This window comes from Anser cygnoides, chromosome 5 (assembly GCF_040182565.1).
Source record: "Anser cygnoides isolate HZ-2024a breed goose chromosome 5, Taihu_goose_T2T_genome, whole genome shotgun sequence".
Taxonomy (NCBI): Eukaryota; Metazoa; Chordata; class Aves; order Anseriformes; family Anatidae; genus Anser; species Anser cygnoides.
Window position 1 is genome coordinate 13,723,414 of NC_089877.1, and position 13,847 is coordinate 13,737,260.

The 13,847-nt window shown below is 45.0% G+C and overlaps 1 protein-coding gene across 10 annotated transcripts in view; it reads right to left on the reverse strand.

The window, feature by feature from the left end:
• The window catches only part of TSPAN18 (tetraspanin 18), a 110,996-nt gene that overhangs the window by 3,737 nt on the left and 93,412 nt on the right, over positions 1-13,847 (reverse strand). For all 10 annotated transcript variants that reach the window (XM_048063421.2, XM_048063283.2, XM_048063638.2 and 7 more), the window contains 4 exons: positions 9,483-9,557; positions 4,699-4,797; positions 3,394-3,573; positions 788-871 (listed from right to left, as the gene is read on the reverse strand). In XM_048063421.2, the coding sequence (XP_047919378.1) occupies positions 788-871; positions 3,394-3,573; positions 4,699-4,797; positions 9,483-9,557 (438 nt within the window). The remainder of the gene's footprint in view (positions 1-787; positions 872-3,393; positions 3,574-4,698; positions 4,798-9,482; positions 9,558-13,847) is intronic.

Sequence of the window (13,847 nt, forward strand, 5' to 3'; positions counted from 1 at the left end):
TGTGATGTGTCGAGAGGCCTCTTCCCACCACGCAGGGGAGGCTGTGGGAAAATGCTTTTTGCCTGCAGGGGATTCCCTCCCTTCCAACTGGAACTGCTTCTGGCTGCAGCAGCAGCAGCCTGGTTTCATTCCCAAGCTGCCCTGGGTGTCACAGCAGAGCTCTGTGCTCTGCTGCCTCTGCCCAGGGGCGGGGGCGCACTCGTGGGGGGCTGCTGGGGCCCTGCCGAGCTCCCCCTCCTTTGCACAAGACGTGGCACTGGGGAAAACACCTGGCCTTGCCCCAGCCACGCTGTCAGGTAGCGCTCCTGGGCTAAGGTCCTGTCTGGTGGAAGCCTGTTCTGCAGAAACACCAGCAAAGAGCCAGATGCTAATGCTGGATAATGGAGGTGCTCCTAAGCCAATACATTTTCAGGCTCTAACCTGAGCTTTTAAAGCAAAGGCACAGTTCAAACACATTAACCAAGCGACACAGCGGTCAGCTTGCTGGGATGCTGCTGCAGTGAGGACAGAAATCACGTCAGGTCCCGAGGCAGGCAGCGGGGTCCCCAAAGCCTCTGCGACCGGCGCCGCACAGCTGCAAACTGCGGCAGGGCCAACGCGAGGCGGCACTGCAGGCTTGCAGCAGAGGTTATTTCCCTGCCTCTTGTGGCAAGGGACCAAGCGCCCATCTCTCCCTAGGCAATTAAAAGCAGAAGCTGATAACCCGTCCGCAGGCTGCAGGGGCAGCTCCCTGCCTGGCAGCCGGACATCCACTGACACCGCTCGTTTCCTTATCACACAACCGTACCTCGATGGCCAACACTCCGATGGCAAGGGCTCCCGCAAGGTACACGTAGGTCTCAAAGGAGTTCAGGATCACGGTGTAGCAGCCCTAGGAAGGACAAAACATGGTGAGAAACACGGAGCAGCACGCTGCGTTGCTCTCGCAGCACAGCCCTCATGCGTACAAGAGGTGCTGTCAGACCCAGGAACCGAAAGCGTGGCTCCCTCTCACTCCCCCACCCAGCCCCACAGCAAGGCGGGCAGGAACCAGCGTGACAGTGGCAGGGAAGGGAAGGTTTTGCTGCAGTGGAATGGGAGTAATCCACACACACAAGCCCTCACTGACCAAGAGGAATTGTGACTTCTTGCAGAACAGAGGGGAGCAGCAGGGGAGAGACATTTCATCTGCAGAGGGGAGAGACTAAGTACAAAGGAAAGGGCCCTCTGGGCATATGACAGGCAGCTGAGGCTGACTGGGGATACAGGCTATTTATTTAAAGCCAAGGCAAGAGATTCTTGACTTGTATTTCAGTCACAGCCAGCAGCTATTTCACACCCTGGGACCTTTCCTCTGTGCCTTCCCCCAGCAGGAGCATGGATGAACACTTGCTGATCTTCTGAATATAGGAGAATTAGTCATTAAGAACTCATGGCCATGCACTGCTGTAATCCTTCCATTTCTGCAGCAGAGCTACCATCATCTTTAATGTCATTTGTTACTGCTCACACAATTAACAGCAGGCAGATCCTCTGAGAAGTTTTTAGGATGGTTCTGGAAATCATCAGCTTATCCTGGCCTCAGTTCTCCCAGCCTAAAATTCCAACCCACCAGCAAATTTCTGCAAATAGGTCACGTATAAAGACAGAAGTACATTGCAGTTCGTCCGATGTAAAAAGTACCTCTCCTGTCCACTTACACATGCGAACACAGATGTGTAGCCCCATCCATGTATCTGGCATGTTTCATTCACCTGATTATTGTGCTTTCACCCAAAAAGAAAATGTCTGAATTGCAAAAATGGCATGACACTTACATGCTGGTGTCCATCCCAGACCCTACTCGCTGGGAGTGAAACACAGAGGAAAGCAAGGGAAAGCGTGGAGGGGACCCACTTGTGACACAGCCCCAGGGACTGAAGGCCATTTTGGGGCAGTAGCCAAGCTATTAAAATCACTCTCTTGTCACCATGAGGCTGCTCAGCTGCAGCTCTGTTCCTGTCATATTTCCAGCCCAATTTTTGTGAAGAAGCATCCATCGCAGCAACAAAACGTCTGGATGCTTGTTGAACTCCATCCTCAAACCAACTTTCAGCATGCCATGCTCAGCTGGGTGAGAACGGGGTGAGCACGAACGTGTCCAGCACTGTCCTGCCAGCACGGCTTCCCAAGAGCCTGACTTTGCTCCAGCAATGCCTGAACAGAGCCAGCAACAGTTCTCCCATTTTATATAAATGCCTTGCTCTGCGCTTGGTGACGCTTTCTGTGCACACAGCTTCTCCCAGCAACACACTGTAGTGACAAGGGCTCACAGAAAAACTCTTCCCATAGAAGTGTTAGGCCTCAGCATTACTGCTTAGGGAAAGCTTTTTTTTTTTTTTTTTTAAATCAGCTTTATCCCTGTTTCTCAAAATGCATTTCTTTCTCCTCCCTGCTGTTTGTCATCTCTCCTTCTCTCTCTCTTCCCTGTCTATTCGTGGCAATCAGACCTGGCAGATGCAGTATGGTGCTGTCTGCTATGATCTCTCACCCAGCGTGCCTTTGCCAACCGTTTCCAGCTGCCAGACAAGGAACAGCTCATGCGCTGCTTCCAAACTCCTTTACTCCCTTTCACAATCTGCTTTCATGTGCTGAAAAGAGGACCGCTGCTTAGTCTGGAGAGAAAAGGAGGCTTAGACACGCAGTCAGTACAGAGTTCAGCTGACTTGTGAATGCCGAGATGAACACAGTCAAGAACTTTGCTAGAAAGTTTCTGAAACTTTAGGTCTTGGGAAAAATATAAAGAAACACGGCTGGTGGTATCAGTGTCAACGACTTTACTCTGAATTGCCTTGTTCTAGTCTAGCATAGAAAAGAACTGCTAAGTCAAGAGACCTGTTCAAAGAAAAGCCCCCTTTTTACTGTAATCAGTAAAAGGGCAGAGAAACACAGCTTTCCAACACTTCTCTCCCTTGGGAAGCAGACATGGTTTTCTGTGGCTGTTTAACCCTCAATCTCTTGGTTGAATATGGTGTTGATGAGTAGTCTTTGCGAACTAAACTGGAGCCCCTACCACGGCCTGTAAGAGCCAAATTCATCCCATCATCACTGACCTGTGCTGGCTTGCCAATTAACTTCTTCTCAGAGACAGTACTAACCTTCAGAGCCACAGTAAAGCCTGACATAAACTTCTACCCCACCTCTTAATCCCCTGGGAAAATTTCCATTATTTCTGCTGATACAGCACAGCATGGACTTAGCAGTCCACACAATGAAGGGGGATTTTCAGAGTCAGATATATCCGTGACTTCAAAAGCTGTTATCAGTATAAGCACAGTTGCAAGCTGACCTGCAGTCAGGATGGCACAACCTGCTATCTTCACTACCCACCCACAGCTCCCACACCTCCTTTTCCTGGCATTTGGCTCCCCTTACCTGTCGGTTCTGAAATCTCTCGATGCCTGTGAGGCAGGCTTCCTTGTTAACAAACATCCCTTCCCGGCTCTGGAGTTCTCGCTGGCAACAAGCCTCTGGTGTTGCCTCTTCAAAAGAGGAGTTTGGAAGATGGGGGACAGCTTCAAAATCTTCTGGTCCATTCACTCCACAGCAGGCAAACTAGAGAGAGGCATGGAAAAAAAGGAAGACAGTTTATGCTTTGCCCTGAAAAGAGATACCAGAATTCTCCCAAAGACCTATTTTTGCAGGGATCAAAGCTTTAGTCAAAGCAGAGACAAAACAATTGCTGTTTCCAAAGAAGTGGGTTATGCTTGTACCTTGGAGCTTCTGTTTCATCAAAGCCTCTTTATAAAGTCCCACTGTTCCCATGTCACACTGTAGACTCTAAGGTACCGCTGGGAATATTGCCATGATCTACACAGGGCTTTGGAGCACATCCAGAATGACTTGCTTGAGATCACCCAGCAAGTCTGTAAAAGAGCCAACAGTACAATCCAGGCTCCCGACTGCCCGTTCTCCCATAGCTAGTGGTCAGGATTGTTGCTGTTCAAAGGCACTGCTAGGTGATCCAAGAAAGCTCCCTTTTTAGAATTCAAGTCAGGTCCTTTTTAAGGATTCAAGTCATAGTCTGTCTCCTTTCAGTCAGCAAAAGGAAATGTCTTCATTAAAATCCTGAATCAGCATGAAGGGCAGCAATCATCTTTTTCTTATAAGATTAAAATTGACTTTTCATCTGCAGAGCCTGACATCTTACTCTTCATTCTTGAACAGATACAACGTGGGCTGCACTGAGCCCAAAGTTCATGTATGTACACACAAACACAAGCACACACAACTTCTTGCAGCAGACAGGAAGGAACAACTCGTAGTAGATAAGAAAAATTCCAATTCCAATGACACAGACAATCTTTAATCCACCTGATTAGGACTGTAATAACAAAGTCAATTTTGATTGCAAATATTTCTACTTTGAAAATATTCCATTAGGCATACCCCTGCCTCATCTGTCGCCTACCAACTCATTTAACAGGCTGTAGTAAGAAACCATTAGTTAGCACTAGTTCTAGCTTTGTGAGCTGGGAACAGTACCAATGGCAGCTCGTGTCGAGAAAGCCTGGCTGCCAGAGGAATTGTCACCTTTGTCCCACCACAAACCCTGGTGCTGTGCTTGACACAACGGAGTGGCTGGAGCAGGCTGAACAGCCAGGCGAGCTGAGGGTGCTGGCTGAGCACAGCACTGATAGCTGACCACCAGCAGCATGGGGCTGGCGTGGCCTGACTTACCGTGATCATAACAGAGTTCCAAGTGGCAGAGAAGACATCCGTGTCATTGTTCCTCAGGTAATGCTTCTTCAGCTCCTTGGTGAAAAACTCTCTCGTCAACTGAAACACACAGAGACAATGGAAATGCAAAGGGTTACTGTGAACTTCTCTCTTTAAAACACATCTTTTAATATTCAGGGCTATTTGAAAGCATTTCATAAATTAACACAAGACTAAAACAGATTTTAGAGAGATCTTCAAATCCACATCCAAATAGTATCTTAACTTACTCTACTACTCAAGGTCTGCAATCAAGGCATGATTTTCCCCTCACTTTTCATTTCAAACCAGTTACCTTCCTACTAGCATCAGGGGAACTCCATGTGTGAGAAAGGAGAATCAAGCCCTAATACCAAACTTGCTGGGAATGAAAATGGATTAAAACACATGGAATTAATATGAAATGTTCAAGTCAACTTACAAATCAGAAAAAAGACCATTTCCCTGACAATGCTTTAGATTATCTAAACTCACCCACACATGTGAAGAAAAAAAATCCCCTTTATATTTCCAGTGTTTAGATAATTTAAACATTTTTTTCCTAAGGTCAACAATAAAAACTAATGGAATTTCATTTACTCCTGTTTACATTTATAGTAAAATAGAAAAACCAAGCCAACATTTCTGCTCAGACTCTCCTCAAAAAGTTAGACACCTTGAAATTACATTTACATAGAATCACTCTCTGGGGGACTAATAAATATTCAAACTTAATAGTCTCGTTAAATTGAATACTTTGATTCAATCTTGGGCCCTTTCTATCACTTCAGGATGAAAACTTCAAGGAATCCCCTTTTCAGGCTCCCAATAGGCCTTGACTTGTGTGGGCCCTTGGCTAAAATACCTTCAGATTTGTGATCTACACAGACACAATCTCTATGCCAGTGCAAAGCCTCAGTGTTACACACATGCAGGATTGGGAATTAAGCTGCTCAAGAGAGAGTTTTTTTTTTTCTTTCTTTTTTTTTTTTTTTCCTTTTTCCTGTTGTTCACACAGTGTAGCAGTATGTGTTAGTGCATCTGCAATGAGTTGGTTTCAGGTTCTTGATATGCAACGTGAAATACCACACATACACATACATATGCATGAGATGTATGGGGTGGGCACAAAAGCACAAGCACAAACTTGGCTGTTTCCTTTGTAACTATATCACAAAACTTAAGGAGAGCCAAGAAGTCTGTGGTCATTCTTTAAAAGACCCAGAGCACCACTTAATATTGATTTCTCTTTTACAGGTACAAACTAAGGCAAAACTTAATGACTACATCGACACCAGCTAAAACTTTGTCACAAAAACTTGTATGGCATAGGGACCTAAATCTCATTACCTTTTAATGAGATAGTTCCTAAATCACTTTTTTTTTTTTTTTTGTAAGACACACATTTTAACTCTTTTTTTTTGCTTCCAAAAATATTCAAATACCAGAGGATCATAGAGGACTGGCATTTTCCTTTGGGAATTTGGTGCACTAAGGGGAGGCTAGGCTTGAAGATGCAGAAACATGCCCTCAGTCTTCTCCTTTCCTTCCCTCTCTGCATACTTTACCCACCCAGCATCCTCGCCTGCAGAGACAGCAGCGCATTTTTCTGATGCTTGTCTGTTTCTGAAGCACAGACTTTGAAACTGATATTACAGTTGGTAATAATCCCAGCCGGCTGCCTTTGGCCGGGTCTAAAACAAAAGAGTCATTTAAATATAAAGTGAAACCTTTATTTTGACAGCAGCAATCCCAGAGGAAATTGTTCAGAGTTTGTGTGAGATTTTTACGAGACTTGGCCCAAAACAAAGCCTAGTGCTGGAAGGGTAAGTCTGCCAGGAAAATAACTGATTCCATTTCATTGTTCTTAAACTGTTTGTCCTGAGCATCTGAAGTTCAGAAAAACGTTAAAAATCGATCAGCAGAAGTGTCTTTATTCTGTTAAAAAATTGCTGACAAAGGAGGACAACAGTCAGTAAGACGGTCTTTCACGCATGTCCACGGTCCCCCTGTTGTTGAAGGCAAGTCTGTGCACACTGGAGTACTGTGCAAGCACTGTTCAGAAGGGAGAAAAGGACCTAGTAATAAAATGGGATCCTCCACACACGCTTCTGACAAAGCAGATATATCAGCCACAGCCACGAGCAATAAAGAGCCATTCAGTCGTGTTCCTTCCTAGCTGTTCAGGGGAGAACATCTCCTGTACAGAAACAGCACGTATATTTACACACGAGTGCATGAAGTGACCACCAGTGAATGAAGACACCACCACACTGTGCTTCACTGACTCTTCCTCTCACGTCCAATCTCAACAGCAAACATCTCTTTTCTCCCTTCCTTCTGTGTCTAAATTTCTTTTACTCCCACAGCTATTAATAAGTTAACTCTGCTGTGTGTTGGGGAGCTAGTTTGCACGTAAAACCATACAAGAGAAAACTGCACCAAACATTATCTGTAAAGCGAGCAGACAGAGCATGCCCTTTTCTTTTGTCTCATTTTCTACACCCAGCGTAGCTACAGCCATAGGGACCGGTGCAATGACCATCACTGAACCTGGTAGGCTTCCAGGAAATGTCGGTTGCCCAAATGTGCACTTACCACTGCAAGCCTTGAAAGTAACTTCTTGTTTCACAGGGAAGAGAAAAGCACATCTGAACCTGACTTTAAATGTCTGCTGTGAAGACTTCCTCCTGACACGGGGTCACTGGGAGATCACCCCACAGGCATTCTGCCCAGCCATCCGGCTAACCCAAAGATAACAGCAGAATTAGCTGCAAGCAGTTACCCAGCCAGAGGAGCTACCACCAAAATATACAGCAACAGCAAAACAAGTTTCTTGTTCAGAAGAAACCTTAAGAGCGGACAAACAACAAGAATTTTCTGACTGAGTTTAACTTCTGTGTAGAGCTATCTCCAGCTATGTTGGGATCCTGACATTCTGCATTTCTTCCCATTTCTGCCTTTTCTGTCAGTCATTCTGACAGAGTGGGAAGCTGGCGATGCAAACGAGACAAGCTCAGGAAAGACAGCAGAGTAGCTTGCTCCCCTGCAAGTTTTGCCTCACGAACCATCACCAGATGTCATGGAAGTCTAGAATAACCACTGCGATCTTATCTGGTGAGTACCACGTCCCCGCACGTCCCACGGCTGCCAGGGAATGGAAGATCCCGATGCTCCGCAGGACTCTCGTGGCTGAGGGAAGAAGGCACAGCCGTCCCACACACAGGACACATTTTGTTCCTTGTGCCTTTCCTAAGCTCCCCACAAACCTGGCTCACCGGGCAGTGCGTTATCTCCCCTCCGTGAAGATCGTACCTGGGCCTGCAGGGCAGCGCACGGGCGCGAGGCGTTTCTACGTGTGCGGTCTGCTGCTTGTGCTGTACCAAAGGAATTCCCTCAGAGCTCCTAACAGCAGAGCTGTAATGACCAGAACACACCAGACCCCCCGGGCTGCAGCCTATTTACAGAGCTGTAGCTATTCCCACAAAGGCATGGTCTCAAAGCCTAGGCTGTAATGGGGCGCCCACACTGTGTACAAAGTGACGTTTTTTCCCCACTGTTCAAATCCAATGCAAAGACAAAAGACCACCAGCTTATAAAGGGGAAAAAAATTCTCCCACTACCTCTCCCCAGACTATCCTGCTGTACAAACACCGCACTGTTTTGCCGTGAGCTTTGTAAGTGTTGATTCTTTGCTTACCAAAATCTCTTAATGTGAATAAAACTAAAAGTATATCCTGGCTCAAGAAAGTCAAAATCATATCATCATTTTAAAAGGTCCTTACTTGCTCATGCTACACCCCTGTGACAATCGATACAGCCCTTTAAGTTCTCTTACTGCTGGCAGATGCCAAACAAACAAGATAAAAACTAACAGTCACTAACTAGTGACCACCATCACTAGCTGACGTTTTGTCACTGCCATCACTCAGAGTCGTATTTCGAAGATGGGCTGCCTTGAGAAGGACAGACCTACTTCAGTCAGGCTCTTCTTGCATGTGGGGATGTGGAAAAAATGCAGAGACTCCTGCAGGTTTGAGAAACAATGAGGTGACGCTTACTACTAGCATGGGGGGCATGATTGGCATATAATGATACGCACAGGAGCAGTGTAGAGAAAGGCTACACCATATAAAGCTGTGGAGAGAGGGATTAGAAATTTGTAAGCAAGGCAACGTGCAAGAGAACCATTGATGAGACTCAAAAAGGGACATGGGGAGACTTGGTCAGAGCAGGCTAGAGGGCATATCTTACAAGCAGCACTGAGAGGAATCTGGCAAGTATCAGAAGATGAAAATTCAAGAACATATTAAAAGATGCACAAGAGAGTTTTTAGCACAGCAGACAGAGCAAGCATTGGCTCTGCTGGGGAAACGGGAGGTTTCACTACTAATATTAATATTAAACATATGCTATATTGAAAAAAGAAAACAGTGCTTTTAACCTTAGTGTGACTTTATTATAAAGCTTCTCCCTGATGGAACATGCACTTGGTTTGGCTGTGAAAGAACCAAGATGACTGAAAACTCCAGGACTTAAGTGGTCCCCCAGCATATATATCTTTTTACATAAACCATCCACCTTGCACATGCCAGACTAGTTAGCATTCACTGGCTTGCTGGCAGTTCTGCAGCCTGAAGATAGTAATGAAGCAGGTTTGTTGGCATTTGAAAAAAACAGTCCCTATCAGCCACCATCTGAACACCACACTCCAGCTGGGTACAATCCCACTGGGGTTCATATTTTGCCCACCATAGGATACTTACATTTTCTCTGAAGATAAAAGCCAGGATTGCAGCTGAGAGCTCCGCCAGGAAGATTAACAAAATAAACATGAAGAACTACGAGAGAGAAGATACAGAAAAAAAGAGACATACCATTATATGCATGCAACAGGCATTAGGAACACAAGGTTTTGCAAGTCACCAAAGACATGGAAAATATAACTGAGGAAATTTATTTTCCTGCCAATTAAAACAAAACAAAACAAACAAACAAAAAAAACCCACAAAACTACGAGACAATAACCTGGGGCAGTCACAGCCCCTCCTCTGATCATATCACAGGACATGGGAGCTCACAGCACGTTTTGGCTTGTTCTAATGGGTAAAGCAGATAAGGCTTATGTGCTAAGGATCCTTATCATCCCCTGATAAATCTGCATCAGGTTAAAACAGGAAAGCCTACTGCGATGGAAAAGGTTATATGATTGTGTAGATGCTCAAATAGGGTTAAACTGTCCTGACACAGTGAGGGGAATTGATGCAGGTAGCCCATCACATGCACACACCTACACACGCACACCCCTGCTCACCACAACATGAACAGCTGTCCTGTAATATAACCATGGCTCATTTCGTGTGGATGGAGGCAGTTACCGAAATAGTTACACCGATGACCAAAAATGGACTCTTTTTGGAGCATTCTCCATTTCAGGAGAAAATCAGCCTTGGTTAACAGCATCCCCCTCCGCACAATGGGGTTGCACTGAGTTAGGTACATCAGTCACTCAGCTGCTGTTCTCGTGTTACCAGGCCAGAACGATTCACCGTGCCTTCCTCATGCACCCCACAGAAGTCAATCAGACCTAGGAGGCCTCATCCCCACAGAGATTGATGCTGTGCTGGGAGGGAAGCGTCCCCAGGGCCTTTTTTGCCGAGATCCCTCAGGTGCTGTGGAGTTTCCTGCCCAGGATGAGCGCTGGGACCCCCTGCCCAGAGGCAGCACAGACAGCTGGCCCACCTGAGGTACAACTCGGAAAAGAAAAGAGTGTTGAAGGGAACAAATCTCGCAGGGCAGGCAAGCACTTGCTGATGTCAAAGAGCTCACGATTCACACTCTTTAGGACTGATTCCCAGTTACACCAACGCCTCACAGCGGTTTGATGCTGGTTCAGCCCATAACAAACACTAAAGCTAACAGGCAGAGATGCGTCCTCTAACATGCTTCAGACAACTAACGCTGGTGCTGAGGAACTGAGAGGAACAGAGCCGAAAGTGGCTCGGCTCACATCTCTCCTGAAATGACGCTTAGTCCCATTGCTGGAGACAAAATACTAGGTTTGAGGTAAGTCTGAACTAGATGGGCATGGTTTATGTTCCTACAGTCACACAAAGACATTACCATTTGAACGTCAGTTGAGATCCTTCTAAAATTTAAGGATCCCAAAAATTAGACCACAGGCTCGAAGATGACTTTACCAGACTGAGTGACCATTTGGAAATGATGTCAGGTTTTGGCTCCATGTGAATGGAGATCCCAGTAAGACTGCATCATATGTAAGGTAACAAACATCTGGTACAAGTTACCAATCAAAGTGGGTGAAGCAACAAGTAGGAATAAACACAAAAGTAATCTGATTTTTTTTTTCCTGTATAAGAAGGCTATTGAAGGTCCTTCTGAAACAGAAGGAAGGCAGATGGGGCCAGAAGTACTATTAAGATCCCCAAGCAATGATTTATAAACGATGTCTGGAATGCTGAGCACCATGTATTCTGGTAATGGAGAGAAAATTCAGACCACCTAATTGAAACGTGAAAATGTTCTTTTGGTGTCAATTATCAGAGCTGTAAGTGATTTTTCCCCACTGGAAAAATGCACACACTACCCGGTCCCATTTGTCTTCCTGCCTCTGCAATGGAAACAAAAGAAAAGGTTCCCAGGCTCAAATGACAAACAAGACGAGTCAGATGGACAGGGACTTCAGGCTGCTAACAGAATGCCGTGGCTTGATTTGCTGAACTAGTTAACTGTAATTTATTCTTACTGCTAGAGTTTTACGTGTGGCTTCTTTTTTTCCTGCTCAGAGACTGTTCTGTTTTTAATTTCACCATAGGAGGGCAAAGAACAAGTGATGAGGATGAACCACGCTTTGCAAATCCACATCATCACCCATCAAGGGATCTCAGCATAGTCACTAAGAGGTCTAAGGTGGTGATCAAGTGATTAATTCCATCACCTTGCTAATTGCATTTCATTTACTGATTACTAGGAGACACACATTCACCCGAGCTCCAGCACAGGTCTGCGCAGAAGTGGAAGCAGCCATTCCCAGATTCTGTCTGATAAGCTTCATTATCATTCCCAAACTGATTTACACTTACATTGTGTAGTCTGCATTACCATTACAGATTTGAAATAGTTATTGTAGAAAAAACATGAGCAGCCATTAGGGCTGATGAGAAAAAGGAGATGGATCATCAGTGTTTCAGAACTTGCTCACATTCTGCATTTTAAGGAAGGGCTAAATCTGCTTATTATGTTTTGCCTCCTAGGATTAAATTAAGCAATTACTGATATATGACAGCACTAAACAGCCACTTGGTCAGTGCAGTGTATGGGACAAGGCAGCCTCCTCACATTTAAATTCATGCCTGAGACCCAGCACTTGAATACAGGTACCATCTTCATCCAAGGTGAGGGCCTGAACATCCTTGGAAGCGGTGTCTCCTATTTTGGTCAAAAACCTCGCCTCAGCTCCTGGTGATGGCTCTCGATTTGTCAGAAGTTTCCACAAATCAGCATTTCACGTTTGTTTTTCGCAACACATCTGCCATTCCAGTTTCAGCAATGCTGTTCTGGAAAGAGCAGCCACTGTCCTTTAACCCAAAGGACACACATTTTCATGCTGAAAAGTTTTAGGGGCTACTGCATCTATTTTACAAGAGTGCAGAACTCTTTGCGCTCACAACTAAGCCAAATCAAGCTAACATAGACTGTTCTTGTTGCAGACTTGAATTCAATCGTGTCAAAATGAAAAAAAATATTTATATTTGCACGTTATTTTTTGTACACTCACCAGCATTCTGGACTCTGATTTTTATGGTGTTCTTTTGCAGCCATAGGGTCTTTAGGACAATCCAGAATTCAGTCAGTCTTCAGTTTAGAACACAATGTTTGTTGCTTTTTGTGAGTCAGGTTCAAATGCTTGGAAATCTAGAAACACTTCACAGCCTTGTGCTTAAGGCAACATGCTAGGCTCCACAGTGATTTTTCAGTGGTGGTGGTGGTGGGGTGTTGCTTTTTCCTCAAAAGACAAGCAACTTAAGGTAAAATAAATGGCCTTGCAAATACAGAAGCCAGAACTTAGAGAACATGCGTGTGTGCATCTGTCTCGTCCCTTCTATCCTCTATTTACATTTAGACTGCAAGCTTCAGATATACATTATGCATCACTGTGAAATCTCACTTGAGCAGCTCTGGCTCATCAATTCTTTAACAGCTTTGTAAGCGGACTTGATTTGATCAGGCAACTTCTCCCCAAGCACCACCTCTAAAGCCTAACACTCTCAGTTCCGCAACAGTATTTCCAGTCTCGCTGGCATAGGCTCATGAATGGTTTGCCTTTCCTATGCCTGAAACTTACTCCCATCAGACTTCTGCTTTCACAGATCTTTCATGCTTTTTAAGGTCAGCTGGTGCGGCCCCAAAAAAGCAGAAACGAGCAAAATATTTCTCCTCATTTGGTATCAGCACAGGTCTTTGTGCAAGTGCTTTGCTGCTACCGGACAACGGATGGCAGGTTACAAGAGTTGACTTTGACACCAGAAGCCCTACTCAGGCAGGAGTGCTAATTCCTCATCCAGTGATTATTTTTAGAGTTCCTGCTAGTCCCAGGCATTACTTACAGCCCATATATTTCTCACATTCCAAGTATAAAATAAAAATAAAAATAAATAAATAAAGCAGCAGGGCTCGAAATTACTTCTATGAGTCAGAAAAGTAATAACCACAAAATTGAGTGCACTGGAATATAACTAAAACACCTGGAGGAACACTCAGACTGTGGTGTAACGCTACTGACTTCAGTGATGCTAAATCAGGGAAGAGCATGGATCAGAAGTCCCTTTTCTAGCCAGATTCCTTAATCTGTACGCAGCTTATGTGGTCCAAATTGAAGATATTTGTTTCTCATTCATTTTCAATCAGTATTTCTCATACTTAAACATACTCGGTACTTAAACATAACTGCTAGTTTTTAATCTGATTGGGACAGGCTCTGGAGTTAACGTCAGGCTCATTGGGCCTGACTCTTCACATTTTCTGAGATTCCTTCAGGTAGATTTCCCTGACTTCACAAGCGATATATTTAGTTTTCTGATTTACTTCTGAGATGAGTTACTAGAGATCAA